Raw genomic sequence first — 13,776 nt, 5'->3', positions numbered from 1 at the left:
CCACAGGGGGGGCATCTGGGTCGTCGGCAGCAAAGCTGGTCTGATGCTGGGCAGGGCGCTTCGCCTGTCCTTGCATGGGGGTCTGAGGAAAAGCAGCACAGGCCAGTGACTCACCAACTCAGCAAGAGGAGTGGGTGCCAGCTTCCCTTTCGAACATGTCCCCAGGGAAGGCGGGTGTGGGAGCAGCTCTGGCCCATCCGTGCCTCGGCATCACACGCTCCTTCTCTGTCTGCAGCTGCACAGCTGCCCCTGGACGACTGGGCGAGGCCCCAGCCAGTCGCCTGGATCTGCCGAAGTGCTGGCTCTGATGACATGTTCCTGAGGCTTAGCTAGAGCAGAAGTGCCAGGATCTGTCAGTCTAGGGAGCCATCCACCCCCTGTGGCTCATCACATGTCCCTCTGTTCTGTGCTGTCCTGAGCACGTAGTGGCCGATGCACGGGACCGGCTCCGCTCTCTATTCAGTAACCACGTCACTTATTCCTATCCCTCCTCCCTCTGTCCTTGTCATCCTTCATCCCCTTTCTGGCATGTCCAGTCATCTGTCAGAGGGCAGGGATATTTGGGCCCTGACATGGGTGATTAGAATGAAAACCTCTGGCCCACAGCTTGAGGGGCTATCAGGACACACTGGCATCGTCTGTATTAGGAAAGAAATCATGTTCATCACGGTCCCAGAAACTCCTATTATCTACCCCTTCTATCACCCTCCTCTCAGGGGGGCTTCTCGCCCTCTGGTCACAGCGGCCCTTGGTGACACATACCTGTGAGAAGGTCCTCCACTGAGCAAGTGTTTTTTGAATGCCTGCTCTGTGCCCGGTGCCCAGGTGGGCACACAGAGAAAACACACCCTCTTCTCCCGGAGGGAAGCTAACAGCGAAAAGATGGTTAACACACATGGGTAGCAGGTCAACAAACAGCAGCATGAGGAGCAGTCCCCGGAGATGCTGGGAGAATTAACGAGACACTGAGTGATGACTGATCAGCCAACCAGACCCCACTGACGGTGTCCCAGGAACTCAACCCTGTGCCGGGGGACAGAGAATGTGGCATCACAGGCCATGCCACACTCGCACCCGGGCACACACACGTGGGAGGGGGATGCAGGCCAGCTCTCTTGGTCACCCTGTTTGTGGTCGATGTTGGGCCCCCACCGGAGTTGCAGGGCCCTTCCTTGCCACAGTCCGTAACCTGATGCAGCTGGGCCGGCCCCCTGCCAGCCACCCACTGTGGTGCACTCAGTGCATCGCCCCGGCCAGCACGGGACTGTCTCCAATGAAAGCCACGGGCTGGGGGACAAGTGGACTTCCAATGCAGGGACTTAGGTTAAGTCTGGTGATCTGTGTGCAGATTTGAGTGCTACTGACTTGCGCATGTATAACACTTATCTTTTATAACCTTTAAGCTGAAGGTCAGTCAACTTGCTGCTGCTTTCCAAAGCACAACGCCATAAGAATTCTCAGATCTTGGGCAAAAGATACAGCTTTTGATGGTCAAATGAACACAGATGATCTGAGGGGGAAGAGTTGACCGGACCTGCCCGCCACGCACGCCCAGGCTGCCTGCATACCGCTCACGGGACGTGTCTGCACGCAGAACGGGGGTTTTCTCTCTGTCCCCAAAGTGAACCAATAATCTGCACACTGGCAGCAGAGTGTGAACAAATATATTTAGATATATTTAAAAGAATTTTAAAAATATTTCACAAAACATTTGTTGCCATAGGAATTTGTTTAAGCAATAAATGCCCACATCAAAATTTAAACATTGTTCGACGTATGATAATCTGTACTAAGAAGTACCGCAGCAGATTGTGTAAACAGAGCGAGGCCCACCTGCTGTCTCCTGGAGGAACCCCTTCCTTCCCGGGCGGGAGCTGGCCCTCGCAGCTGGCCAGGGGACCGATCAAGAAACTGCTATTTTCAGAGCAACAAAAATAAAAGCTTTTATTTGTTCATTTGAATATAAAACAGGCGTTATCACAGATGTACAAAGCTTACTGGTGGTTTAACATACGAGAAGGTTGCCGTCCTTCGCACATAAAAATTTTGTTTGAAACTGTGATTGGTTGAGCACATGAATTCTCTAACCAGTCACCACACTCTATGAAATAACGCTGCTAACATTCAACTGATAAAAGGGACGGTTTCCCTGGGGTAAAGTGTCAAGCAGGGTTAAATATATATAATAAACAAGCACCATGAGGAAGCCGCCCTGTTGGGTTAGGTCTGTGTTTCAATGTCCGTTGTGCACCCTCCTCCTGTGTGCAAGCTGCTCACACGGTTTTGTCTGACTTCAAAAGCACAAGGTCACAAGACAAACATTTGTTACATTCCCATGAGTGATTTATCTACAGTACGATTTCTACTACAGACGATCCTTCTTTATTGCTGAAACGGGAGTACTTAAGTGTCTGCTTCCCTTGTTCTTGCACAACAGGGCTTCGACCCCAGCCCCCCAACCCTTTGGACCTCAACTTGGACACCAGAGGTGACACCAGCCTGTTCGCAGCCTCGACGCCTGGCCTGGGGAGCAGACGCGGGGATGGTGAGGGCCACGTGCGCGGCGACCCGACTCGCTGCCTCTGGCCTCAGCCGGACTCGCGAGTTATCCTGTGACTGTTGTGTTCTATTCAGGGTCTTACGGGAAACCCTGACCACCCCCCCTCCCTTAAACAAGGTGGGTGAGTGCGGGGAAAGGTCTTTTTTTCTGTGTGTGGTGGGTGGGGTTTTCCCCCGAAGGAAGAAGAAGACTGTAGGAATGTGTATCTGAAGCGTGTAGAGAAATATTCACAGGTAGCCATGGGGTCAAACAATATTGTAAAAGCCAAATGATCTGTGGTGGTGGAAGGTTGCATCCCACATGCAGACAAATTTAAAAAAATATGCCACTTAAATTTTTAAAAAACAATTCGCCTTGGATCTCAGAAGTCAAACAAAACTCTCTTTTTAGCGAAGGGCTTACAGCAAAGGCAGATCAAGACAGCGCCTGGGGAGAAGGGGCAGAGAATCGGAGTCTGGCCCAGCCACAGTCTCGATCGCGCACATCCAGCAACGAGAGCCACTGCAGGGCCATCCCAGGCAACCACCAGGTCAGTCACAGTTGGGGAGCTGACACCTCCTCTTGGCTGGACACAGACGGGCCGATTCGTTGAGGAGCGTCCAGATGACCCTGGAAATGAGAAGACCTGGGAGGCAGCAGCTAGAGACTAAAATCAGAACCGTGCGGCCCACAGGTGGCAACGTGAAGGCAGCTGTGAAGGCAGCTGTGCGGCTTTCTTGCTCTCGCCAGTGGCGCTGTGGGGCAGTCCCGGGCAGCCTGCGTGGCGTCCCTGTGGGTTTTGCTCACACGGGCTGGGGAACCCCTGAGAGCTGGCCGAAGTGACGATCACCTTGGTGAGTCTTTTCCTGAAAGCTGTTCTGAGCACTGTCCACTCCACACAGCGGGCCTCTGGGGGTATCACTGCAACCGGGTGCCGGTGACCTCAGGAGAGCGTTCCTTTTCATACCAAGGACCAGAAAAGGGTGACACTAACACAAATGATGAAAAACCTCGTGCAGCAAATTCCTGCAGCTCAGAGAACGGTGCTGTTGGCTGCCTGACTCCCAAGTGTGCTCAGGGCCGCGAGCTTGTCCTGGTCACGCCGTCCGGTGTCACCCCCACAGCACAGGGAACCGCAGGCACGGCTCGCCTCACATTCCTCCACCTCCTTTGAGATAATTTTCAGTGATTTCACTTGCTGGTTTCTGGTTCTGGAAGAGATGCTTAGACTGGGCTCCTGGCAATCTGATCGCTCCCACCAGCAAAGCGGACGTGGGAGAACCTCTCTGATCTACAGTACAGTGGAGGGGACACCATGCAAGTGACAGGTTCTGCATTTTAAACTTTAAAATCTCCTCTGTTCATTAGTGAATTTATGTTTCATATATATATATTTGTTGTGATACTATCCACGCAAGATAATACAACACTTTTTTTATATTAGCAAACATTACAAGACTTTAATATTCTTGAATGTTTTTCTCTTTTATACTTCTAAAGAGATCAAAATAAATTAAACGTTTTTGTACATAATTACATCTGAAGAAGTTAACTTATTTTATCTTTTTAGTTTAGTACAAAGATATCTGCAAGATAATTGCTGAAATACACCTTATTTATAATTTCTTCTCATTCTATGCTATGGCCGGAGGCCGCGTGTGGGCCCATCTCTTCAGCACGTCTCTGGCACAGAAAGCTGAGAACATCTAATCGGAAGGTGCTGTTTGGAAGGCTTCCTCGTACCTCGGCAGACTTTCCTAAAAGGATGAGTTCTCGCAATGGCTTAAAGTAGTAACAGGTCCATGTCATTAAGATGTCGTGACACATTAAAACAGAGAAAACAATGCTTTGTCAACGCTACATAAATCGTTTAAAAGAACCCATCTGGAGGGCAAATATTTTTTAATTGCTATTTTGGCTTAACAAAATACCACATTTACGAAGAAAGCACTTATTATCCAATAACTAAAAAAAAAAAAAAGTTTTGAAATGGGCTTTTCCAACAAACTGAAGGCAGTAATTCGAGGCCCTTCTGCGCAAGCCTCGGTGGTCATTCACATTTCCGTTCTCCACGCCAGTCAGGACCGCTGCGGGAAGTCGCCTCCGCTCCGCTGTGTGAAACAGGCCACGTTTTGGCGAACGTCGCCCTGCGTCTGCACACGTTAGTGACACTGAGAAAAACGTCTCCACTCGAGGACAGTCTGCGGGATCCGGAGACCAGACTACATGTTGTAGGCCACGTAGATGGGGTCCAGCTGGTCCGCCAAGAACCCGTCCCGCAGGTGCATGCGCTGCTTCTCTCCCCGGGAGTTGATGGGGATGACGCCGATGTCCACCACGACCACCACCCCCACCACCAGGTAGTGCTCCTCCAGGACCACATTGGTCACCAAGGGGACCAGGTCCAAGGCTTCTTGCTCTGACCCATCAAGCTCAACCACAACCACCAACAAATTTGTCCAGGTGAACACAGCACTGGAAGAGAGAAAAAGTCATCACTGTACAGCAAGGCTTTTACTTAACAACTGTTTTCTTTTCAAGAAGTTCCACTGGGTTGTTTCTGAACCTGCCTGGGCACTAACAGTCTCAGACATATGGCCTCTCTGGGCCCACGTCCTTTAGCTCACGAACTGTCTCTCACTCCTGTCATTAGCTGTTCCCACCCGCCTGTCCTCTCGGTGGCTGCTGCTCCTGCTCCGTCATCTCTGCAGCCTCCATCTGCAACAGCTGCTGTGGAGGGCTGGTGGGCGCAGCAGTGGCTCCTCCCTTCATCTGCACACTATGACGCTAAGGGTAGAGTCTGTGTCCTGCCCTTGACCTTGAGCCACATGCATACTGGACAGTGAGATATGAGCAGAGACCAGAGAGCCCTGGGTGTTTGGGCCGAGCTGACTTGCCACAGCAGAGGGGGACATCGGGGAGGATGTGAGCTACCAGCCTGCACCCAGCTGGCCCACAGGCCTGGCCAAGCCGAGGTCGAACAATTTCATAGTCACCTGCAGACAAGGGGGCACAATAACTGATTCCTGTTCGTGTAGCTATAATGCAGCATGAGCTAACCCGTACGGGAGACAATTCTTTGATAATGTCAAAGATTCACCCAAAAGCATTTTATTTGGGATCTTCCAAAGGGAGAAGCACCCACAGTGTTTAGTCTATCCATTTGTAGAAGCAAAGTCTAGGGATTTACACTTTAAGCCATATTAACCTTATGTGGTTGGGCTTTTACAAAGTGGTTAAGAACCTTAAAATTCATCGCCCTGGTGCCCATGGGCTGCTGGGCTGCAGAGGCCTGGAGGGGCCTGGGGGAGGGGGCGTGTGGAGGACGGGACCGGGCTCCGGGGCTCTGCAGTGGGCGGCTGGTCATTCCTTTTTCAGGGGGACGTGTAGATGGTTCTATCTCAGCTGTGAGGAAGTATTTGGGAAAACTCACTCTTTTCTAAAAGTAAAAGTGTATCTATTAGAAAAAATGTGTATTTTGTTTAATATGAGTGACATGCCTGGTACAAGAAAAGGACAGTGGTAGAGTGTACGTACATCTCTCCTGGATCTGCAGCGTGACAGCGGAAAACCCTAGAAGGTGTGCTGGTGCGAAGTGCACAAAATGCGGTCTTTGCAGCAGTAAAACCCTGCTCTGCATGGCCCGGGTGAGCCCACATTGTCAGTCTGTGAAACCACAGCTTGTATTTTAATACATAATTGGTATGTTTTTTACATATAATCAGGTCTAACTTACAACATTTGACATTTCATTATGACATTTGAAATGCCTGACACAGCTCCAGGAGTCAGGTGGATTCCCATATGTCGTGGGGGTGGTGAGAGGGCTTTGATGGGAAGCTAAGGGCTCGGTGCTGGTCACTTTCGTTACCAGAGCTTTCCTAGGGGCCAATCATTTGTAACACAGGGGAAAGCTGATGAGAAGGGAAAGATTTGGTTGGCTGGACAACTTGACAGAGAAGTGGTTACATTACGTGGCACGGGTGTTACATCCTCCCTTCTCAAACCAGGGGCGTGAGAGGAGTGGCCCAGAGGGAAGACTGAGAGGGGAGAAGGGCAGTGTGTGCGAACAGTCTGCAGAGGACTGGCACCCCTGGCATGGGACCACCACGCCTCTTTCCGTCTGGTGCCCTGTGTGGACCAGGTCAGTGGAGGCCAAACCCATCGGGTGAGGCCACACGGCCGGGGCAAGAGCGACGCTCAGAAAAGAAACTAGAGTCATGGACTGGAAAGGGGAACGCGGTGACACAGTCCCGGCTGTGCAGACGGAAACTGAGGCAGGCCCGGCCCGTCTCTGAGGGCCAGCTTTGTGGCAGCGAGAGTGGGACGCGGTGTCTGAGCACGGCACCGCACACAGGTAATCAAACGCTCTCCTGTCTCCATCTCTCCGCCTGTCCAGGCCTGTGTGTTTGGGCACAGTAAGTGGCAACAAGCACTGGCCTGCAACCAGCTAACGAGAGGTATGAAGAACCTCAGACCAATCCACTGCACCAGAAAAAAAGCCATGAGATTTGGGGTGTGCCTCCCTCGGGGCTCCTGACCGGAGCTGAGACCGGCTTCATCACGTCTGCGAGCTTGGGGACCAAACGAAAGAACAAACCTCCCGCTGACAGTGCTGAACCTTAAACACCACGTCAAGGCACCGAGCGACCTGAGAAAGTGGCCCAGCTGCAGGCCCTGCTACGGAAGCACCACCGGCAGGCCCTTCCACGTGGCCGCCAAGTGGCTGGGAGGGAGCCCAGCCCCTGGGAGGGTAAAACCCCAAGGGCCCACCCACGGGAGGGAGCGGGTCTGGGATGGGGACGTACAGCAGCTGGTGTCAGTTGAGTTCAGAGAATTCTGTCCTCTGACATCTAACACCTGCCCACAGGTCACCACAACTCTTACAGTCCTCGAGCTGGCGGACACAAAGTGTTTTCTGTGTCTGTGTGTGCGTGTGTCCATTTTCTCCCTACATCCTGTTTTTTGTAAGCTATGATCTAAACAGATGAGCACTCAGGCCCCTGGGAGATGCTGCCTAACCATCTGTGGGTCATCCCGGGAAATGGGCAACACGCCGGCTCGACCTGCCGTTATCAACCCCTAAAGGTGCAGGCTCACGCTCTGAAACGCAGACTCGACCCCACCGTTCCCGGTGCTGCCCAGGTTCTGTCCCTGCTCACCACTCTGTGACGCTCTTGTGGGCCCGAATGACAGAGGTCTCGATGTCTATGGGGTGGTACCGCATCCCACGCAGCTCCATGGCCTCGTCCAAGGCTCCCACCACGTACAGCGCATCGTGGCGCTCTGTGGAGGAACAGAATACGTGTCAGAGTCCCCGAAAAACTGTTCAAGCTGTGGACTCCGAAATGAGGTGATGTGGAGAGAAGGGGTCACTGAGCCGGGCGCAGCTGCTCCCTGTGCTCGGAGAGCCTGCAGCCTGTGGCCTTGGGAAAACCTGGGGCAGCACGCGGGCCCCAGGAGGCAACATTCCTCACCAGGCTTCGGGCCCGCAGAGGGTGTTCCCCGGGGCAGTTCTGTCCCCCATCGTATAGGACCAGGACTGTCCTCAGCAGTCCTTCAGCAGCACGGGGTCCTGGACCAGCAGGGCAGTGCCTTCATCCACACCGTGCACCCCCAAGTGGCCCGCTTAGGACACAGACCAGCAGAGGTAAACCCAGTTCCCTCTGATGGTCTCAGGATTAAGACCTCATAGGAGGTCTTAATTTTGTTATTATGCCACATCTGGGTTTCTGATTATGTTCAGGAACAAAGATTTCCTTAGCTCTTGTGACCATCTCATTTCCTCTCATCCGTCCTGCAAACCGTGGGACAAGGACAACCTGCAGCTGGTCCATCTTCCCTTAAGAGTAAGAGACAAGCCCTTAACCTTCAGGTGGTAAGAACATGAGGGTGACACTGAGGACGTGATCCATGGATAAAACACCAGAACACAGATCCCATTTAAGTCAGATGAAGTGGAGACGTTTACTTGTAGCTTCTGAGCATGGCTGTGTGGCAGGGGTGGGGCTGGGCGGTAGGGGCCCCTGTTGCTTACCCTTCACCCCTCCCCACAGGACCAGACCTGCTGTGCCTCCTGGGAGGTCTGGATCCCCACAGCCTCAAATCTCTACGCTGAGCTCTTCTCAAGTTTAAATGTGATGCCAAAATGTTTTTGTGCCTTTCCCCTCAAGTTATGCCGGTTTGGTCAGGTTAGTGTAGCTCCTGCCAGGCAGCTGTGTCCAGAAGCCTCAGTGACACCTAGAAACTCCTGTCCTGGGTGTGGGAACCCTAAAGTCCAGACAGGGATTCAGTGTCTGGGGGACCCGGCCCTTCGCCCACCCCTCTGGCCTCTCACCTCCGTTTGCGTCTGTGAGCTCAGTCCTCCGCAGGAACCCCAAATAGCCCGTTCGCGCCCAGACGGTCTGGGTGTCTCCAAAACTTAATCTTGAGCTAAAATGATCTGACTGGAGGGACTCGTCTCCATAAATAGTGAAGTACCCGCTGGCGTTGTGGGCGCTGTGTACCCAGATCTGTGAGAAAACATGACTAGATAAGTCAACCGAAGGAGATGTCCAGGGACATTGGAAGTGCCCTTGGACCGCAGAAACAGGTCTCTCGGGAGACACGGGTGCCGCAGTGCCCACTGAGGTAACGCGGTGCGGGAGCCTGCGGCTCAGCGAACAGCTGCACCATTGCCCATCGAGAAGCCTATGAAAGCAGGTGAGTGAGGATTTTTAAAATAAGTACATCGAAAGAGCAAAGTCGTACCAGTTTCCTTGTACTTAATCAAATTTAATGATTGTTTCCGAAAAGCAATCTGGAAAAATGTTAAAACGTCTTATATCTTTTCTCTGTCACCCGGCTGCATGCGTACTGTTGGAAATGCATCGTGGCTGAACAGCACAAACCCAAACAGACTCTAGGAGGGAAAGCTCTAACGTCGAGAGCGGGGAACCCAAACGGCCGAGCGGGAGCCATTGGGCAAAAGGGGGAAAGCGATGTGTTGATGCAGCGTGACGACTGTGCAGGTCCTGCAGAATCACGGAAAATGCTAGAGGGACTGTTACATCAGTGAAGTCACTGAAACGTTCACACGACTGTATGCTGTCCTGCCTGTACAGTGGAAAGAATCGGAGGAATCAGGGTGTTTATCGTAAAGACATTCGGGCTTGGCTGGCTCCTTTATCTTGTTGACACTGAGAAGTAGTAAGTTCCCTGAAATCAGTGACGCTGTCGTATTTACACGGTCTCCTCAGCTCCCAGGACAGCGTCCGGCATGACGGGCACATGAGTGACCGTGACCGGCTGAACAGAGACAGGAGGGACGCCATCTGATGAGGGCAGTGGAAACTGTGCTCTTCTCTCTGAGATTTCCCCCGAAAACACGTTCCCACTAAGGAATCAGAGCGGTGTGGGTTCTTGCTGCCCCAGCACGCTGCTCCCACGCCCAAGTCACATGGGGGGGCGGGGAGGCAGCAGCAGAGACCCCCCCAGGTGCCTGACACAGCAGCCTCCACCACCCGATTTCATTTCCACAAATGCAGTGAAAGGAACTCCCTAGGTAACAGCCGTACAGCACGGTCACCTCATTTCTAATCTTTACTCATGACCGAGGTTTGGGTAGGGCCAAAAAGCAGCCTGAGAGGGATTCTGGGAGTGAGCCGTGGCTAGAACTCACCGCGATCACTCATTCACTCGTTTGCCATGTGCAGTTGTGGCACCGTGTGCTACTCCAGGAGCAGTGGCAGCTGTGACATTTTATGGAGACCTCAGCTGCGGTAGCAGGTCTGTGTGTGGCTGGAGTACGGCCACAAGGAGGGACAGCTGATGGTCCCGGGCGCTGACACCTGCGGCGGGGGTGTCCCTGCTGGGCAGGAGGTCTGACCCAGTGCCCGAGGTGGGCCGGCCTCGCAGAGGGAACCGGAGGGAAGGGAACATGTCTGTGTGAGCCAAGGAGGCCCGTTCCTGACGCCTCTGCCCAGCAGGGACGTCCCTGGAACGTCCTTCCCAGGAAGAAGCTTGTCATGAGCCAAGTATAGAGTGTCACACTGACTTCCTGACAGAAGGAAACTGCTGTCGTTCGCCCAGCTGGCCTGGCGGTTGGTGAAGGCTGCTACGGTTCTGGGTTGTAGAGGACGCCCTCTGTACACTTCTCTGTTACTTTCCTAACAAAGGCAGGCACGTGGGAAACCAATGCAAGAGCTAAGAGGGAACACGGCCCACGCAGTTTTCTCTTTTCTGCTTTTTGATGAGAACCTAACCTACTTCCTTAAGGAAGCCCCGCCTGGAAATCCTGAGCTTCCACGGACTCCTTTAAGCAGTAACACTTATCTCAAGTTATTTCCCAGCCAGTCAGTTGTGGCTTATCCAGCGTGACCAGAACGTGCACGGTGGTCAGTGGCACGGGCTCCGTGGTCACTGGCGTCCCTGGGAGCAGGCAGTGGGTAGCAGAAGGATGGATTTGGTCTCAGAGGTTCCTTCTCCAGGAGGACACCCCGCACTCACCTCACCCAGGTGCGAGTCTCCCAACGGTCCTTTTGTTTCTGGATTGGCAATTATGATCCGAACCCCCGGGAGTATCTGCATAGGAAGGAAGAACATCCTTGTCAGTACACAGGTAGAGACCCCGCAGCAGTCAACCTTGATCTCGCCTTCACTCCATACGCTCATTTTCCTTTCTAAAATCATATGGAAAGTGGTATGGCTTTAAATCGAAAGTATGTACCATAGCATTATGTAATGGCAGGGTAACATTTGTATTCCACTGTAATTACTACAATCTTACAGCCTGTGTAAAAGTGATCTGAAAATTAAGAATTCAAACAGAAGCATGATAAAGAATGTAATCTAACACAGCCTGATGCTTGCAAACGTAGATGAAAATGTGCCTCTTTGGAGTGTAACCACACAAATTCCTAAGCGGGTGGGTCTTGCTGGGCAGTCAGGCCCCGGGCCTGTAACTTCTTCGGGAAGGTTTGTCTTTGCCTTAAGCAAGCCCTGTCCACTGATCTTGTGCATCTAGGTTATTTAGCATGCCTGTGAAATGAGCACAGCTACCCTGTTTCTCCTCCTGCTGCTGAAATGTGGAAACGATGGCTGGAGCTGCAGCAGCCACTAGAGGCCCTGAGGTGCCCTGGGCACACAGTCCATGCAGGGCAGAACGAGACAGCCGTGCTGGGGCTCCTAGTGGCTTCACGGTTTCTTCCACATGAGAGAGAGAAAACCGAGCCCACTGAAAGCACTGCTATTTCGAGTTTCTGTACTCACGTCAAACCTAGTCCTGATAGGCTACATTCAAGAAAACGTTTTGGAGAAAAAATTTCTATGAAATACATTTCTTAACATTTCAAAGCCGATATACTTATGCCCATACTTATGTAGAAATGCCTATCTCTTCCTTTAATACTTACTTTTCCTGATTCCATAAGCGGCAAGCTGTGAGGGGACCCTCTTTCCACTAAGCGGACTCTACAAGGAGAAACACAAGGTGTTACTGAGTTTCTTCTGCACCACGGTTCCCTTTGTCCGCATTCGGCACTTGGCCAAAGCCTGGGAGGTAGTTGGGGAACATTGACCCTGTCCATCCACTGCAAAGACAGTTTATTTGGAAGTCAAAGGAAAAGTGGCCCATAGCAGACGGCCGCTGTGCTCTGGTTCCTGGCCACAGAGAGCGCAGGTGAAGTCCCAGTCCCCAAACCTGCAACATAATGGGGAAAATGGTTCTGCATTAAACCAGGGTCAACTCAGCATGTGCAGAAAAGGAAAAAAAATAAGGATTAACTGCACCCGTGAAAGAGTTGCCAACTGCCAGTGATGGCTTGGTCCTGAGGCCCCCGCAGCTCTGCCAGGACAGGTCGCAGGCAGGGCCCGGGTTTGCAGCGGCACAGAACCCACCGTCTACACAGCGGGCGTCTGAGCCCGGAGGAGAGGACTGGCCAATTCAGATAGCAAAACCTCTCTTCGGAAAAGAAACTCTTTTCCATTTAAAAGACACTGAATGGTAATTTAGTCCTAAGACTTGCAGAGGACTGTGGTACTGGTCACAACCAGAGCTGACTAGATCCTTCCTGGCGGCATTATTTTTCATGTTTTATAGCCTCCACGACTAGTTTTATGTTTCTATCACATTCCTACCCGACTGTGAAGCTGTTCGTTAATCTGAAAGACAATTCTGAAAGAAAAAGAAGTGAAGGAGAAAGCACTTGAGTCCTTGAAGACTACAGGGCAGATGCCGTTAGCAGGAGGTTGGGGTGCAGGGGTGTGCATGGGGAGGGGCTTTCTCTGCACCAGCGGTTTCCGGGCACAGGAGCCCGCTCTCCGCATTAGCGTAGATCCTCCTCCTGAGTGATAAATGCTAAAAAGAGGGAAGTGTGTGTGGAGGGGCCGGGGTGGCGGCGGACAGCAAAGGAAGACCCTGAAAGTCACAGGTGGCACATGGGGCACCTGGAAGCCTCACTGATACCCAAGAGGTGAGGTTCAGGGGACGTGTGTGGATGACATTATTAGCAGGAGGCGGACAGACAGGGAAGCCCTGGGGCACTTGCGTTGGGCAGGTGTCCTGGGGCAGCAGGCTCCAGTCCAGGGTTCCAAGGGCTCGGCTACAGAAAGGCCCTTATTCGGAGAAAGGCAGCCCTGCCCCCACCCAGCCTTTAATGTGGCTGTTGCTGGAGACAAAAGTGGCCGCCCCAGGGGAGTCGCTGTGGGTGGGGGGCAGACACCTTCTCTTCATCGGGAGAATGGAGAGGAGATCCTGGGGGGGGGGGGCACCTGCGCAGTCGTGGCGGTAACTTGGTGAGGTGCAAAGAACTTACTGGAGCAATTCTGGATCAGATGATAACACCAATGCAATCTTTGGTGCCTGTCCTAAGGAAGACCTTGATGCTGACAGCAGGAGATAGGGGCTGTCAAAGAAAAACCACCCAGATTGTCCAATCCACTCAAACTGTTCCAGAATTGCAAATAGGCTTAATGATGTAACCTTCCAAAATACAGTAAGTTTCCTCACTGAACGTCATCAGTGAAATGATGTATAAGGAAACCAGTCTTACTACAGGACAGAGTAAGGGCACAAACAAGAGTTAAGCTTCTACAGCATCTCATCCACGTTATCAAGAAACAGCGTTGAATGAAACAGCCCTGATGTTACCGGCTGCACTAACACAGAATTAACAGAATCCAAACCTCTTTTAGCACCTGGGTGGCATTATGCCAATTCTGGGCAGGTACTGTGAAAAATTACCAAGAGAGTACAAGGT

General features: G+C 52.2%; 1 protein-coding gene across 2 annotated transcripts in view; it reads right to left on the bottom strand.

Moving 5' to 3' along the window:
• Positions 1 to 4,598: 4,598 nt before the first annotated feature.
• The window catches only part of DIP2C (disco interacting protein 2 homolog C), a 433,069-nt gene continuing 423,891 nt past the window's right edge, over positions 4,599 to 13,776 (bottom strand). For both annotated transcript variants that reach the window (XM_053665789.1, XM_053665790.1), the window contains 5 exons: positions 11,932 to 11,989; positions 11,027 to 11,101; positions 8,877 to 9,051; positions 7,702 to 7,825; positions 4,599 to 5,014 (listed from right to left, as the gene is read on the bottom strand). In XM_053665789.1, the coding sequence (XP_053521764.1) occupies positions 4,762 to 5,014; positions 7,702 to 7,825; positions 8,877 to 9,051; positions 11,027 to 11,101; positions 11,932 to 11,989 (685 nt within the window). In that variant the 3' untranslated portion in view covers positions 4,599 to 4,761. The remainder of the gene's footprint in view (positions 5,015 to 7,701; positions 7,826 to 8,876; positions 9,052 to 11,026; positions 11,102 to 11,931; positions 11,990 to 13,776) is intronic.

This window comes from Artibeus jamaicensis, unplaced genomic scaffold, assembly GCF_021234435.1.
Source record: "Artibeus jamaicensis isolate MK-2021 breed Jamaican fruit bat unplaced genomic scaffold, CSHL_Jam_final contig_426, whole genome shotgun sequence".
NCBI classification, from domain to species: domain Eukaryota; kingdom Metazoa; phylum Chordata; class Mammalia; order Chiroptera; family Phyllostomidae; genus Artibeus; species Artibeus jamaicensis.
Note: the sequence above shows the minus strand (reverse complement) of the source record. Positions and strands in the feature narration are given on the sequence as shown.